Raw genomic sequence first — 13,656 nt, 5'->3', positions numbered from 1 at the left:
ATTGTTACTGTCAGGCCAAACAGACCTAGGACCAGGCTAGTAATCCCTCACTATTTTGTTCAACCACTTTTTCGAGTTCTTGTTAAACCTATTCATTCCTTGTGGAATATGAGTTCCATTAACAAATCGCTTCCACCCCAATCTTGTTCTAAGTTTGTCTCGTAAGAGCCTGGTATAAACGTCTTGGGTGGCTGTACACTAGACAACTCAGTGTGGTCTGCGAGACAGTTGCCAGTAACACACCAGGCATGGATTCTAGTGGCATCCATCTCTCTACTGTTGTACTGTAAACTGATACCTTGTGAACGTACTTGTTCTCACTCACAGTTCTCCATCCAGCCAATGTAGTCCACCACAGCCTGTAATGTTCTGCGTGTGGCTCTGTTAAATTGCTGTTGCTCAACACCAACATCCTCTCTGGATGGTGTTTCATCCTGGTGGTGAGAAAGGAAGAGAGAAAATAGCACAACATTACACACTGTGTATGGAACTGATCTAGACATATTTCTCAATTCAATTTCAATTCATTTCAATTTAATTCAATTCAATTTCAATTCAATTCAATTTCAATTCAATTTAATTTAATTCAATTCAATTTAATGGCTTTATTGGCATGGGGAAACATATGAAATAAATAATAAACAAAAGTCAAATTTAACAACAAAAAAAACATTTACAGTAAACATTACACTCACAAAAGTTCCAAAAGAATAACGACATTTCAAATGTCATATTATATCTATATACAATGTTGTAATGATGTGCAAATAGTTAAAGTACAAAAAGGAAAATAAATAAACATAAATATAGGTTATATTTACAGTGGTGTTTGTTCTTCACTGGTTGCCCTTTTCTTGTGGCAACAGGTCACAAATATTGCTGCTGTGATGGCACACTGGTATTTCACCCAGTAGATATGGGAGTTTATCAAAATTGGGTTTGCTTTTGAATTCTTTGTGGGTCTGTGTAATCTGAGGGAAATATGTGTCTGTAATATGGTCATACATTTGGCAGGAGGTTAGGAAGTGCAGCTCAGTTTCCACCTCATTTTGTTGGCAGTGTGCACATAGCCTGTCTTCTCTTGAGTTCCAGGTCTGCCTTCGGCGGCCTTTCTCAATAGCAATACTATGCTCACTGTAATACTATGCTCACCGTAATTTTGAATCAGTCACAGTGGTCAGGGATTCTGCCACTGTGTACTCTCTGTTTAGGGCCAAATAGCATTCTAGTTTGCTCTGTTTTTTGTAAAGTCTTTCCAATGTGTCAAATAATTATCTTTTTGTTTTCTCATGATTTGATTGGGTCTAATTGTGATGCTGTCCTGTGGCTCTGTGGGGTCTGTTTGTGTTTGTGAACAGAGCCCCAGGACCAGCTTGTTTAGGGACTCTTCTCCAGGTTCATCTCTCTGTGGGTGAGGCTTTGTTATGGAAGGTTAGGGAATCACTTCCTTTTAGGTGATTGTAGGATTTAACGTTGCTTTGCTGAATTTTGATAATTAGCGGGTATCGGCCTAATTCTGCTCTGCATGCATTATTTGGTGTTATATGTTGTACACTCAGGATATTTTAGCAGAATTCTGCATGCAGAGTCTCAATTTGGTGTTTGTTCCATTTTGTGAATTCTTGGTTGGTGAGCGGACCCCAGACCTCACAACCATTAAGGGCAATGGGTTCTATAACTGATTCAAGTATTTTTTTGCCAGATCCTAATTGGTATGTCGAATTTTATGTTCCTTTTGATGGCATAGAAGGCCCTTCTTGGAGGGAATGTTCTCTCCTCCAGGATGGTGTTTGTCCCCCTGTGTGCTAATGGTGTCAGGTTCTTGTCCAGTTCTGTGGTTTAGGTCCGGACCATCACAGTAGGTGTGAGCAGAGCATGTTGAGCATCTGATACATACCTCTTAGGTCACAGGATGGGTCTTGGGCGGGTGTAATAGTGGGGGTTGGGCCTGTTGCTCTACTCACGGCCTGGGCATATGTCCTGCTGTCATGTTGAGGTCCTTGCTGCAGGGGCAGGGGGCATGGGGTGGGCAGAAGGGGCATAGGTCTGGTATGGGGGGGGGGGGGCTATACAAGGTGTTGCCAGGGTTTGTTTGGGGTGGTGTCAGCTGGTTGGGTGTGGCTGGTGATGCTGTGGTCTGGGTGTAGGTCCTCTTGGCGTGGGTTCTCTCAGTGCAGGTCCTTCAGGATTGGGTCTTTCAGGTCTGGTCTGGGTGGGGTGTCCGTTGTGAGGTGCTGAGGCTACGGTTGAGGGTGACGTCCTTCAGGGTCCTGGCAAAAGTTGGGATTGCTGCCTTGTGGAGGTGGACCTGGTCGTAAAGGCTGTTCAAGTCCAGGGTGGAGTGGTAGGCCAGGTAGACATTAGGTTTTGAGGCACAGTCTCACGAAATGCTTGCATTCACCCACTGTATGGTGGCAGGGTGAAAGTATTTTCGTGGTTCCAGGGTGGAGATAAACACTGGTGCGTTGGGGAAAGTGGAAGAAGCTTTTTCAATCACTCCCTAGAGTGCTGTGGCCACCCTTTCCTGCTGGTCCCTCAGGTCATTTGTGCCCGTGTGAATGATGATGTGGCTGGGGGACCCTAGTCTGTCCTCTGACAACAGCTCCAGGGTATGTCCAGTGTTTGAGCACCAGAGTTTAGCCACTTTGTGTTTGGGAAAACATTTATCCTCTTGAATGTATTTGCCATTTGAGTCAATGAGGAGCACAATCTCTGGCTTTTGTGTGTCCTCAGTGGATGTGTGGGGGTTGTCAAGAGAGCTAACAGGGGAGCTGACCGGGGGGCTGTTAGGAGGGGTGGGTCCTGTGTTGTCTGTCCCCTGTTGGGTTGGTGGGTGCTGTGTTGTCTGTCCCCTGTTGGGTTGGTGGGTGCTGTATTGTCTGTCCCCTGTTGGGTTGGTGGGTCCTGTGTTGTCTCTCCCCGGTTGGGTTGGTGGGTCCTGTGTTGTCTCTCCCCTGTTGGGTTGGTGTGTGCTGTGTTGTCTCTCCCCTGTTGGGTTGGTGGGTGCTGTGTTGTCTGTCCCCTGTTGGGTTGGTGGGTGCTGTGTTGTCTGTCCCCTGTTGGGTTGGTGGGTGCTGTGTTGTCTGTCCCATTGTTGTGTTGAGGTTGTGGTCCGGGTCTGAGGTGGGCTGTTCTGCTGGCTTCTCTGGGGGAGTGTCCTGCTCTCTGTCATACCTCAGCGTTCTCAACTCCTCCTTCAGTGCCATGTGTGCCTCTTTAAGTTCTCTCACCCCAGTCCGTAGAGCAGCCAGCTCTCTCAGACAGCCGTCCGTCTCCACCTTCTGCCCTCCGGGTCTTGTTGGGGGGATGTAGTTGTGCTGGTCTGTTTTGTGAGTTTGTTCTGTCTGGATTGTGTGGACTAGCTCTCTGAGCTCCACCATGTCTCTCTCCAGCTCTGTGAATTTAACCCTCTCAATGATGGATGAGCAGTGCAGTTATGGGACCTGGGTGTGTTCAGTGGTGGGGGGGGGACGATCCTCGTCTGCAGGACAGTTTGAAGAGGTGTGATCAGACTGACTCAGGATGGGGGAGTCATCACAGAGAGAGATCTTTTCCTGCTGTGCTCTCTCTTTGATCCCGTAAAAGTCCGTCTGGAACTACATGAGGATGCCCTGCACCATTACTATCCCAGACTGAGGATGCCCTGCACCATTACTGTCCCAGACTGAGGATGCCCTGCACCATTACTGTCCCAGACTGATGATGCCCTGCACCATTACTGTCCCAGACTGAGGATGCCCTGCACCATTACTGTCCCAGACTGATGATGCCCTGCACCATTACTGTCCCAGACTGAGGATGCCCTGCACCATTACTGTACCAGACTGATGATGCCCTGCACCATTACTGTCCCATACTGATGATGCCCTGCACCATTACTGTCCCAGACTGAGGATGCCCTGCACCATTACTGTCCCAGACTGAGGATGCCCTGCACCATTACTGTACCAGACTGAGGATGCCCTGCACCATTACTGTCCCAGACTGAGGATGCCCTGCACCATTACTGTCCCAGACTGAGGATGCCCTGCACCATTACTGTCCCAGACTGATGATGCCCTGCACCATTACTGTCCCAGACTGAGGAGGCCCTGCACCATTACTGTCCCAGACTGATGATGCCCTGCACCATTACTGTCCCAGACTGATGATGCCCTGCACCATTACTGTCCCAGACTGAGGATGCCCTGCACCATTACTGTCCCAGACTGATGATGCCCTGCACCATTACTGTCCCAGACTGAGGATGCCCTGCACCATTACTGTCCCAGACTGAGGATGCCCTGCACCATTACTGTCCCAGACTGAGGATGCCCTGCACCATTACTGTCCCAGACTGAGGATGCCCTGCACCATTACTGTCCCAGACTGAGGATGGCCTGCACCATTACTGTCCCAGACTTGTACATGTTAACAGAGGTTGTTTCAATTTCCTCAATGTCTAGTATTGGCCACGCTGGGCCAATACCCTCTCTCTTGTCATAGAGGTAGTGTGATCTAATACCACTGTGCCATGTCAGGGATGGTCTGTGTTAATATAGCACTGTGTCATGCCAGGGGATGGTCTGTGTTAATATAGCACTGTGTCATGCCAGGGGATGGTCTGGTTAATATAGCACTGTGCCATGTCAGGGGATGGTCTGGTTAATATAGCACTGTGTCATGCCAGGGGATGGTCTGGTTAATATAGCACTGTGCCATGCCAGGAGATGGTCTGGTTAATATAGCGCTGTGCCATGCCAGGGGATGGTCTGGTTAATATAGCACTGTGCCATGCCAGGGGATGGTCTGGTTAATATAGCGCTGTGCCATGCCAGGGGATGGTCTGGTTAATATAGCACTGTGTCATGCCAGGGGATGGTCTGATTAATATAGCACTGTGCCATGCCAGGGGATGGTCTGGTTAATATAGCACTGTGTCATGCCAGGGGATGGTCTGATTAATATAGCACTGTGCCATGCCAGGGGATGGTCTGGTTAATATAGCACTGTGTCATGCCAGGGGATGGTCTGATTAATATAGCACTGTGCCATGCCAGGGGATGGTCTGGTTAATATAGCACTGTGTCATGCCAGGGGATGGTCTGATTAATATAGCACTGTGCCATGCCAGGGGATGGTCTGGTTAATATAGCACTGTGCCATGCCAGGAGATGGTCTGGTTAATATAGCGCTGTGCCATGCCAGGGGATGGTCTGGTTAATATAGCACTGTGCCATGCCAGGGGATGGTCTGGTTAATATAGCGCTGTGCCATGCCAGGGGATGGTCTGGTTAATATAGCACTGTGTCATGCCAGGGGATGGTCTGATTAATATAGCACTGTGCCATGCCAGGGGATGGTCTGGTTAATATAGCACTGTGTCATGCCAGGGGATGGTCTGATTAATATAGCACTGTGCCATGCCAGGGGATGGTCTGGTTAATATAGCACTGTGTCATGCCAGGGGATGGTCTGTGTTAATATAGCACTGTGCCAGGGGATGGTCTGGTTAATATAGCACTGTGTCATGCCAGGGGATGGTCTGATTAATATAGCACTGTGCCATGCCAGGGGATGGTCTGGTTAATATAGCACTGTGTCATGCCAGGGGATGGTCTGATTAATATAGCACTGTGCCATGCCAGGGGATGGTCTGGTTAATATAGCACTGTTGTAACAAATGTCGTCATGAATGGACCAAGGCGCAGCAGGTATGTGGATACTCATGTTTTTTTAATTTAAAAAAAAGGAGTAAAGTATCCACTGGACAAAACCCTCCCTACACCCTCCCTCCCCAACCCACCTCTCCAGGAGGTGGCTCAGGTGCAGGACGTGGACCTCGCTCCACCTTCGGCGTCGCCCACTTCGGTGGCGCCGATAGCTGCGCCGGGCAGATGGGCCACTCGGGCTGGACCGGAGGACAGGCGGGCCACTCGGGCTGGACCGGAGGACAGGCGGGCCACTTGGGCTGGGCCGGAGGACAGGCGGGCCACTCGGGCTGGGCCGGAGGACAGGCGGGCCACTCGGGCTGGACCGGAGGACAGTCGGGCCGCTCTCACTGATCCGGGCAGTCGGGCCGCTCTGGCGGCTCCGGGCAGTCGGGCAGCTCTGGCGGCTCCGGGCAGTCGGGCAGCTCTGGCGACTCCTGGCTGGCGGGCAGCTCTGGCGACTCCTGGCTGGCGGGCAGCTCTGGCGACTCCTGGCTGGCGGGCAGCTCTGGCGACTCCTGACTGGCGGGCAGCTCTGGCGACTCCTGACTGGCGGGCAGCTCTGGCGACTCCTGAATGGCGGCAGCTCTGGCGACTCCTGACTGGCGGGCAGCTCTGGCGACTCCTGAATGGCGGCAGCTCTGGCGACTCCTGACTGGCGGGCAGCAGGGCGACTCCTGACTGCGGGCAGCTCTGGCGACTCTTGACTGGCGGGCAGCTCTGGCGACTCTTGACTGGCGGGCAGCTCTGGCGACTCTTGACTGGCGGGCAGCTTTAGCGACTCTTGACTGGCGAGGCTGGGCTGACTTACTAGACACCTGATGCGTGGGGCTGGTACTGGACGTGCCAGCCTGGAGACACGCACCTCCATGCTAGTGCGTCTAGCGGGAAACACCAGACCGTCGAGGCGCACTGGCGGTCTTGAGCGCAGGGTTGGCATCACCCCTTCCGGCTCGATGCTCCCCTCACCCTGGCACATGCGAGGCGCTGGTACAGGGCGGACTGGCCTGTGCGTCCGTATAGGCGAGATGGTGCGTACCTCAGCGTAACATGGCGCCCTCCACCTCATACGCACCTCCCTGTAATCACGGGTAGCTGGCTTACGGCTCTTCCTTGGCCTGGCCAAACTACCCGTGTGCCCTCCCCCAAAAAATTATTGAGGGTGCCTCTCCGGCTTCCTCGCCAGCCGTGTTCCAGCATAACGTTCGCGTTGGTTCCTCTGTCCAGCTGCCTCCACTCTCCTGAGTGCCTCCACCTGTTCCCATGGGAGGCGATCCCTTCTGGCCAGGATCTCTTCCCAAGTGTAGACTCCCTTGCTGTCCAGGACGTCCTCCCATGTCCATTCAACCACCCTGTTCTCCTGTGGCTTCCTCCTCTTCCGCTGCTTGGTCCTTTGGTGGTGGGTAGTTCTGTAACAAATGTCGTCATGAATGGACCAAGGCGCAGCAGGTATGTGGATAATCATGTTTTTTTTATTTAAAAAAAAGGAGTAAAGTATCCACTGGACAAAACAATAAAGTCGACAGCAACAGTCTTGCATGCACATACAACGCAGTGCAAGGACAACGACCCACAATCCCAAAGAAAAACACACCCTTCTATATAGGACTCCCAATCAAAGGCAACCCAACACACCTGCCTTCAATTGGGAGTCCAATCCCCAACACAAACCCTTAACATACAAAAAACCTGCCACATCCTGACCAAAACTGATACAATACCTCCCTCTGCTGGTCAGGACGTGACAACTGTGTCATGCCAGGGGATGGTCTTTGTGGAAAATTAAGTTGCTTACATTCCCCTCTTTGTAGCAGTCAGCAAATAATGTCTCTGGATTGTCCTTATTCTGTGCAGTGTTATTTTTAATATCCATGGGGTACTGTATTACAATGACCTCTCCACAGGGATAAGCCATGGGGGCTTCAAAGGCCTCTGCATTTCAGTGCTAATTGAAGCTGCAGCCAGGTTAGTTCTGTGCTAGCAGGTTGGTAGCTTCGTAGCCTTATTTATGAAGCTTTATATAACAAAATGACCTAGAGATTATTGTCTTTTACTTTTTGGCTTCAGAAGTAGGTTCAGACTGAATATTACTCACTCAGTTTTGTGTTGGATGGTATATCCAGGTTCCACTGTGTTTCTTCTGCTGGTTTTGGTTTGTTAGAAGTTTTTTCTTGATAGTCCTTGGTAGTAATAGTCCATTCAGGCCATTTTGTCCAAAATCAAGGTTTTAGGTAAGGAATTTTGATATGGATTGAAGGTTTCCTGTAAATTCAAGGTTTTAGGTATGGAATGTTGATATGGATTGAAGGTTTCCTGTAAATTCAAGGTTTTAGGTATGGAGTTTTGATATGGATTGAAGGTATCCTGTAAATTGAAGTTGATCTACATTTATCCAACATTAATCTTTTTGCAGAATTACTCAGGAGCCCATGAGCTCTCTACCTCTCTCTCTTTCTCACTACCTCGCTCTCTCTTTCTCACTACCTCGCTCTCTCTTTCTCACTACCTCGCTCTCTCTTTCTCTCTCACTACCTCTCTCTCTCTTTCTCTCTCTCACTACCTCTCTCTCTCTTTCTCTCTCTCACTTTCTCACTACCTATTTCTCTCTCTCTCGCTTTCTCACTACCTCTTTCTCTTTCGATCTCTCACAACCTCTCTCTCTTTCGCTCTCTCACTACCTCTTTCTCTCTTTCACTACCTCTCTCTCTCTTTCTTTCTTTCACTACCTCTCTCTCTCACTACCTCTCTCTCTCTTTCTCTCTCTCACTACCCCTCTCTCTCTTTCACTACCTCTCTCTCTCTCTCTCTCTCTCTCTCACTACCTCTCTCTCTACCTCTCCCACTCACTACCTCTCTCACTACCTCTCTCACTCACTACCTCTCTCACTACCTCTCTCACTACCTCTCTCACTACCTCTCTCTCTCACTTTCTCACTACCTCTCTCTCTCTCACACTCTCTCTCTTACTACCTCTCTTTCTCCCGCTACCTCTCTTTCTCTCTCTCACTACCTCTCTCACTACCTCTCTCTCTTTCTCTCTCTCACTACCTCTCTCTCTCACTACCTCTCTCTCTTTCTCTCTCTCACTACCTCTCTCTTTCACTAACTCTCTCTCTCTCTCTCACTACCTCTCTCTCTACCTCTCTCACTCACTACCTCTCTCACTACCTCTCTCACTACCTCTCTCACACTACCTCTCTTTATCTCTCTCACTAACTCTCTTTCTCTCTCTCTTTCTCTCTCTCACTAACTCTCTTTCTCTCTCTCTCGCTCTCTCTCTCTTCCCCCCCATCTTCTCCTTTCCCAGTAAAGACACACTGTGGAACTCTCTTGAGGAACCCGACATCATCAACACCACAGAGTTTGAAGACCTGTTCTCCAAGACCACCATACAGACCAAGAGAAGACCTCTGGCAGAGGCCTATGAGAAGAAAGCCAAGGCCAAGAAGGTACAGTAGTCTGTATGTAGCTCAATACAAGGTAGCAATGTGTCTATTGTCCACTAGAGAACACTGGTATCTGACGATTAAACATACCAGCCTGGGACTTTCACTACATCTAGCTGTAACTACAGTTTTTCTCCAAATATTCAGCATTTTTGTATTGCTGGAGGCCAAGAGTGTCTGCATTTGCTCTTGGAATGGACATGATCTTTCTATAGTCAGCCAAGATGAAGTCCCCATGGTCATCTTTCTATAGTCAGCCAAGATGAAGTCCCCATGGTCATCTATCTATATTCAGCCAAGTTGAAGTCCCCATGGTCATCTATCTATATTCAGCCAAGTTGAAGTCCCCATGGTCATCTATCTATATTCAGCCAAGATGAAGTCCCCATGGTTATCTATCTATATTCAGCCAAGATGAAGTCCCCATGGTCATCTATCTATATTCAGCCAAGATGAAGTCCCCATGGTCATCTATCTATATTCAGCCAAGATGAAGTCCCCATGGTCATCTATCTATATTCAGCCAAGATGAAGTCCCCATGGTTATCTATCTATATTCAGCCAAGATGAAGTCCCCATGGTTATCTATCTATATTCAGCCAATATGAAGTCCCCATGGTTATCTATCTATAGTCAGCCAATATGAAGTCCCCATGGTCATCTATCTATATTCAGCCAAGATGAAGTCCCCATGGTCATCTATCTATATTCAGCCAAGATGAAGTCCCCATGGTTATCTATCTATATTCAGCCAAGATGAAGTCCCCATGGTCATCTTTCTATAGTCAGCCAAGACACATGGAAAAGTCTTCCAGCTACAGCTCTGGCTATGAATTATGCAAGGTTTCCACTTTAATAGATACTGCACACCATGTTGTGACCTTCAATGTACTTTATTACCTCTTTGGACTGTGATGATATTCTTCATCAGAGAGAGAAAGAGAGAGCGAGAGAGAGAGAGAGGAGAGAGAGAGAGAGAGAGAGAGAGAGAGAGAGAGAGAGAGAGAGAGAGAGAGAGAGCTGCAAAAATATCCTGAGCTGCACTTCCTATCCTCCTGCCAAATGTATGACCATATTAGAGACACATATTTACCTCAGATTACACAGACCCACAAAGATTTTTGATAAACTCCCATATCTATTGGGTTAAACACAAGTGTGCCATCACAGCAGCAAGATGTGTGACCTGTTGCCACAAGAAAAGTTCAACCAGTGAAGAACAAACACCATTGTAAATACAACCTATATTTATGTTTATTTATTTTCCCTTTTGTACTTTAACTATTTGCACATCAGTTCAACACTGTATATATACATAATATGACATCTGAAATGTCTTTATTCTATTGGAACTTCTGTAAGTGTAATGTTTACTGTAAATTTTTTATTGTTTATTTCACTTTTGTTTATTATCTACTTCACTTGCTTTGGTAATGTTAACATATGTTTCCCATGCCCTTTGAATTGAATTGAACGAGAGAGGGGGGGGGGGGGAAGAGAGTGAGAGAGTCAGAGAGGGGAGGGGGGGAAGAGAGAAAGACAGAGATGGGGAGACAGAAGAGAGAGAGAGAGGGGCAGGGGGAGAGAAGAGAGAGAGAGGGGAGAAGGAGGGGAGAGAAGAGAGAGAGAGAGAGAGAAAGACAGAAAAGGTAGTGGGGGAGAGAGAAGAGAGAGAGAGTGGCTCTGCTCTCCATTAATGACCCTCTATTAGTTTCCATTAGTCCAGCTCCCTTCCTCTTACCTCGTCTGATGGTCAGCCACGCTCCACTGTTGTCATGGTCACTGTGTTGTCCTCCTCTCCCTGGTCAGATCATAAAGCTGCTGGATGGGAAGACTAATATCTGACCCAGTGTCAGTTTTCTCTCTTTCTCCATCAGATCATTAAGCTGCTAGAATGGAAGACTAATATCTGACCCAGTGTCAGTTTTCTCTCTTTCTCCATCAGATCATTAAGCTGCTAGAATGGAAGACTAATATCTGACCCAGTGTCAGTTTTCTCTCTTTCTCCATCAGATCATTAAGCTGCTAGAATGGAAGACTAATATCTGACCCATTGTCAGTTTTCTCTCTTTCTCCATCAGATCATTAAGCTGCTAGAATGGAAGACTAATATCTGACCCTGTGTCAGTGGTTAGAGGCAACTTCTACTCACACAGTTTTCTCTCCTCCTGCAGATCATGAAGCTTCTGGATGGGAAGCGTTCCCAGGCCGTTGGGATACTCATCTCTAGTCTGCACCTGGAGATGAAGGACATACAGCAAGGTGAGTGACACATAGCATTGGTTTTCAAACCTCTCCTCTGGGATTATTAGGTGAATCAGATTAGGTGAACCTTGATTAGTTGAATCGGGAGAGCTAATTCAGGGCTACAACAAAATAGTGAAACGTCTGGTATCCCCGAGATGAGGTTTGAAATCCACTGATATATACTGTACATCTAACATCGTCTCTGAGAAGAAGGGTGCATATATACTCTATTTTAAATGTAATCTTGACATTCAACAGAGGCTTTTATCCAAAGTTATTACATAAATAGTAGATAAATGCCTATGTGGCCCATGTAGGACCAGAGCACACAACTTTAATCTAAGATAGTCTAGCACGATTTATAGTTTACACATACATTATATTTAATATTTGTGTCCCACGTTGAACTCAAACCCACAACTCAAGCACCACCCACTGGGCACACAACATCATTTCAACGTGGATAATTGGGTAATATTTGGTTGAGACGTTGATCAATGCAACTGGGCACAGCACATCATTTCAACGTGGATAATTGGGTAATATTTGGTTGAGATCAATGCAATTACGTCCTATATTCACCCATTCAAAAAGACCACCAAAACTAAGTTGAATGTCCAATGTGTTATCACTATGCTTTCAACCACAACGAAATTCCAATGGAAAAATTAGTTTGGGTTTAGTTGTCACCCAAAATGTCTATCACTGCACTTTCAAACATTTTAAAGTCCAGCAAAGTTTAAATTGGAATACAATTTTTAAAAATCAAAAAGATGTTTTGTTTATTTATACAACAGTATAGATCCCTTTCCTGCAGTAAAATGATCAAATCACCCTCTAGTGGCCTCATTGGTGGAATGTTATTCATATTTTCAGAATTTCAGAATTCATAAACATTCTAAAATAAAAATATAAGAGAAATGTATCCAGTGTTTCTATAGCAAACGGTTTTGTTATATTTCAGACTTCTGTGATGTATAGAAAGTGTAATATTAATATGCAAACTCAAAATTGAATGCATTTTAAATCTATATCTGAAGTGGTACAGGTGTCTTCTTTCTTTAAGTCCATAACCATGTGTGTGAGGTGTAAACTTTTGTTTCACAGTAGATTAGTTTAAGACTACCAAGAAACACTCTGTGTGACCCTGATTTAGCCCACTGCAGTAAAAAGTTAATTAATATCGCTGTGCTTCATTTAATAGCAGAACCAAATGACCTGGATTGCAGTTTAGATTACATTAAAAGTACATAAGGAGAACTTTATAGTTACAGTAACCTCTAAATGTGGCCATGGATGTGTTACTCATTTTACAGTTCAATGTTACATTAGATGTAAGATGGCCTTAACTTTAGGCTATTTACTGTATAACAAAAGTAATATTTAATTGTGTTTGGTTGACAACGCAACTCAATATCAACATTTAAATGAGATGTAGATCACTAGATCTACTGCTTGGATTGTTCCACCTGAGCCACTGACTTAATTCCATTCTTTAACTTTAATCCAACATGTCATTTTTAAACTGTCCACAAGTTAATAGGATATTTATTGTATTTCAAAAGCGATGTTGAATTGTGTTTGGTTGTTATGGCAACCATATGTCAACATTTGAAGGAGATGTATCTCTTTAGATAGTTCCAATTGTGCCACTGACTTAGACTGGGAAACTTTAAATGCACTTTAAATAAACTTTGATTTGATTTAGTCCTTTTCTTTAACATAGATTTTTGGTTGAGATGGAGACGTGAATCCAACATATCAATGATTAATTTGTAGACAAACTGGAATTAAAGCCAGACTAAGTCAGTGGCACAGATGAAACAATCCAAGCAGAATATATATCTCCTTCAAATGTTGATATTTGGTTGTGTTGACAACCAAACACAATATCACTAAATATTATTCCATTTTAAATGAACCAGAGCTTGAAATCCTAGGCCTATTGTATTGTCTATTTTTAATGGAATTCTGGGTTAATTTGAAACAATAACTGTTGATGACTTTGCAAGTGCTATATAGGCATATACATAGCATCATTCATGATAAATGAGTGATACATGTATGTTCACATTTCATTTGCACTGTTAAACCTTTGGAAAGACTTTGATAGCAACAGTAAATCTATTTAATTTTTAAGTGGAAATCTCTCAACATTCATTCTCACGATAGCACACTGGTAATGGTCATAGCAAACAGGGCTGATCTTGATTAAAACCCTGGATGGGAGAACAAAGCGTAGTTGTAGATTGATCAATTCTCCACCAGGAGGT

The 13,656-nt window shown here is 46.0% G+C and overlaps 1 protein-coding gene across 1 annotated transcript in view; it reads left to right on the top strand.

Moving 5' to 3' along the window:
- LOC106608256 (uncharacterized) overlaps positions 1-13,656 on the top strand; it is a 47,274-nt gene that overhangs the window by 10,466 nt on the left and 23,152 nt on the right. Inside the window, exons 5-6 of the mRNA XM_014206108.3 lie at positions 8,998-9,139; positions 11,311-11,398. Coding sequence (XP_014061583.3) covers positions 8,998-9,139; positions 11,311-11,398 — 230 coding nt within the window. The remainder of the gene's footprint in view (positions 1-8,997; positions 9,140-11,310; positions 11,399-13,656) is intronic.

Source organism: Salmo salar, chromosome 06 (genome assembly GCF_965601325.2).
Source record: "Salmo salar chromosome 06, fSalSal1, whole genome shotgun sequence".
Taxonomy (NCBI): Eukaryota; Metazoa; Chordata; class Actinopteri; order Salmoniformes; family Salmonidae; genus Salmo; species Salmo salar.
This window is presented reverse-complemented; position numbering and strand designations above follow the sequence as displayed.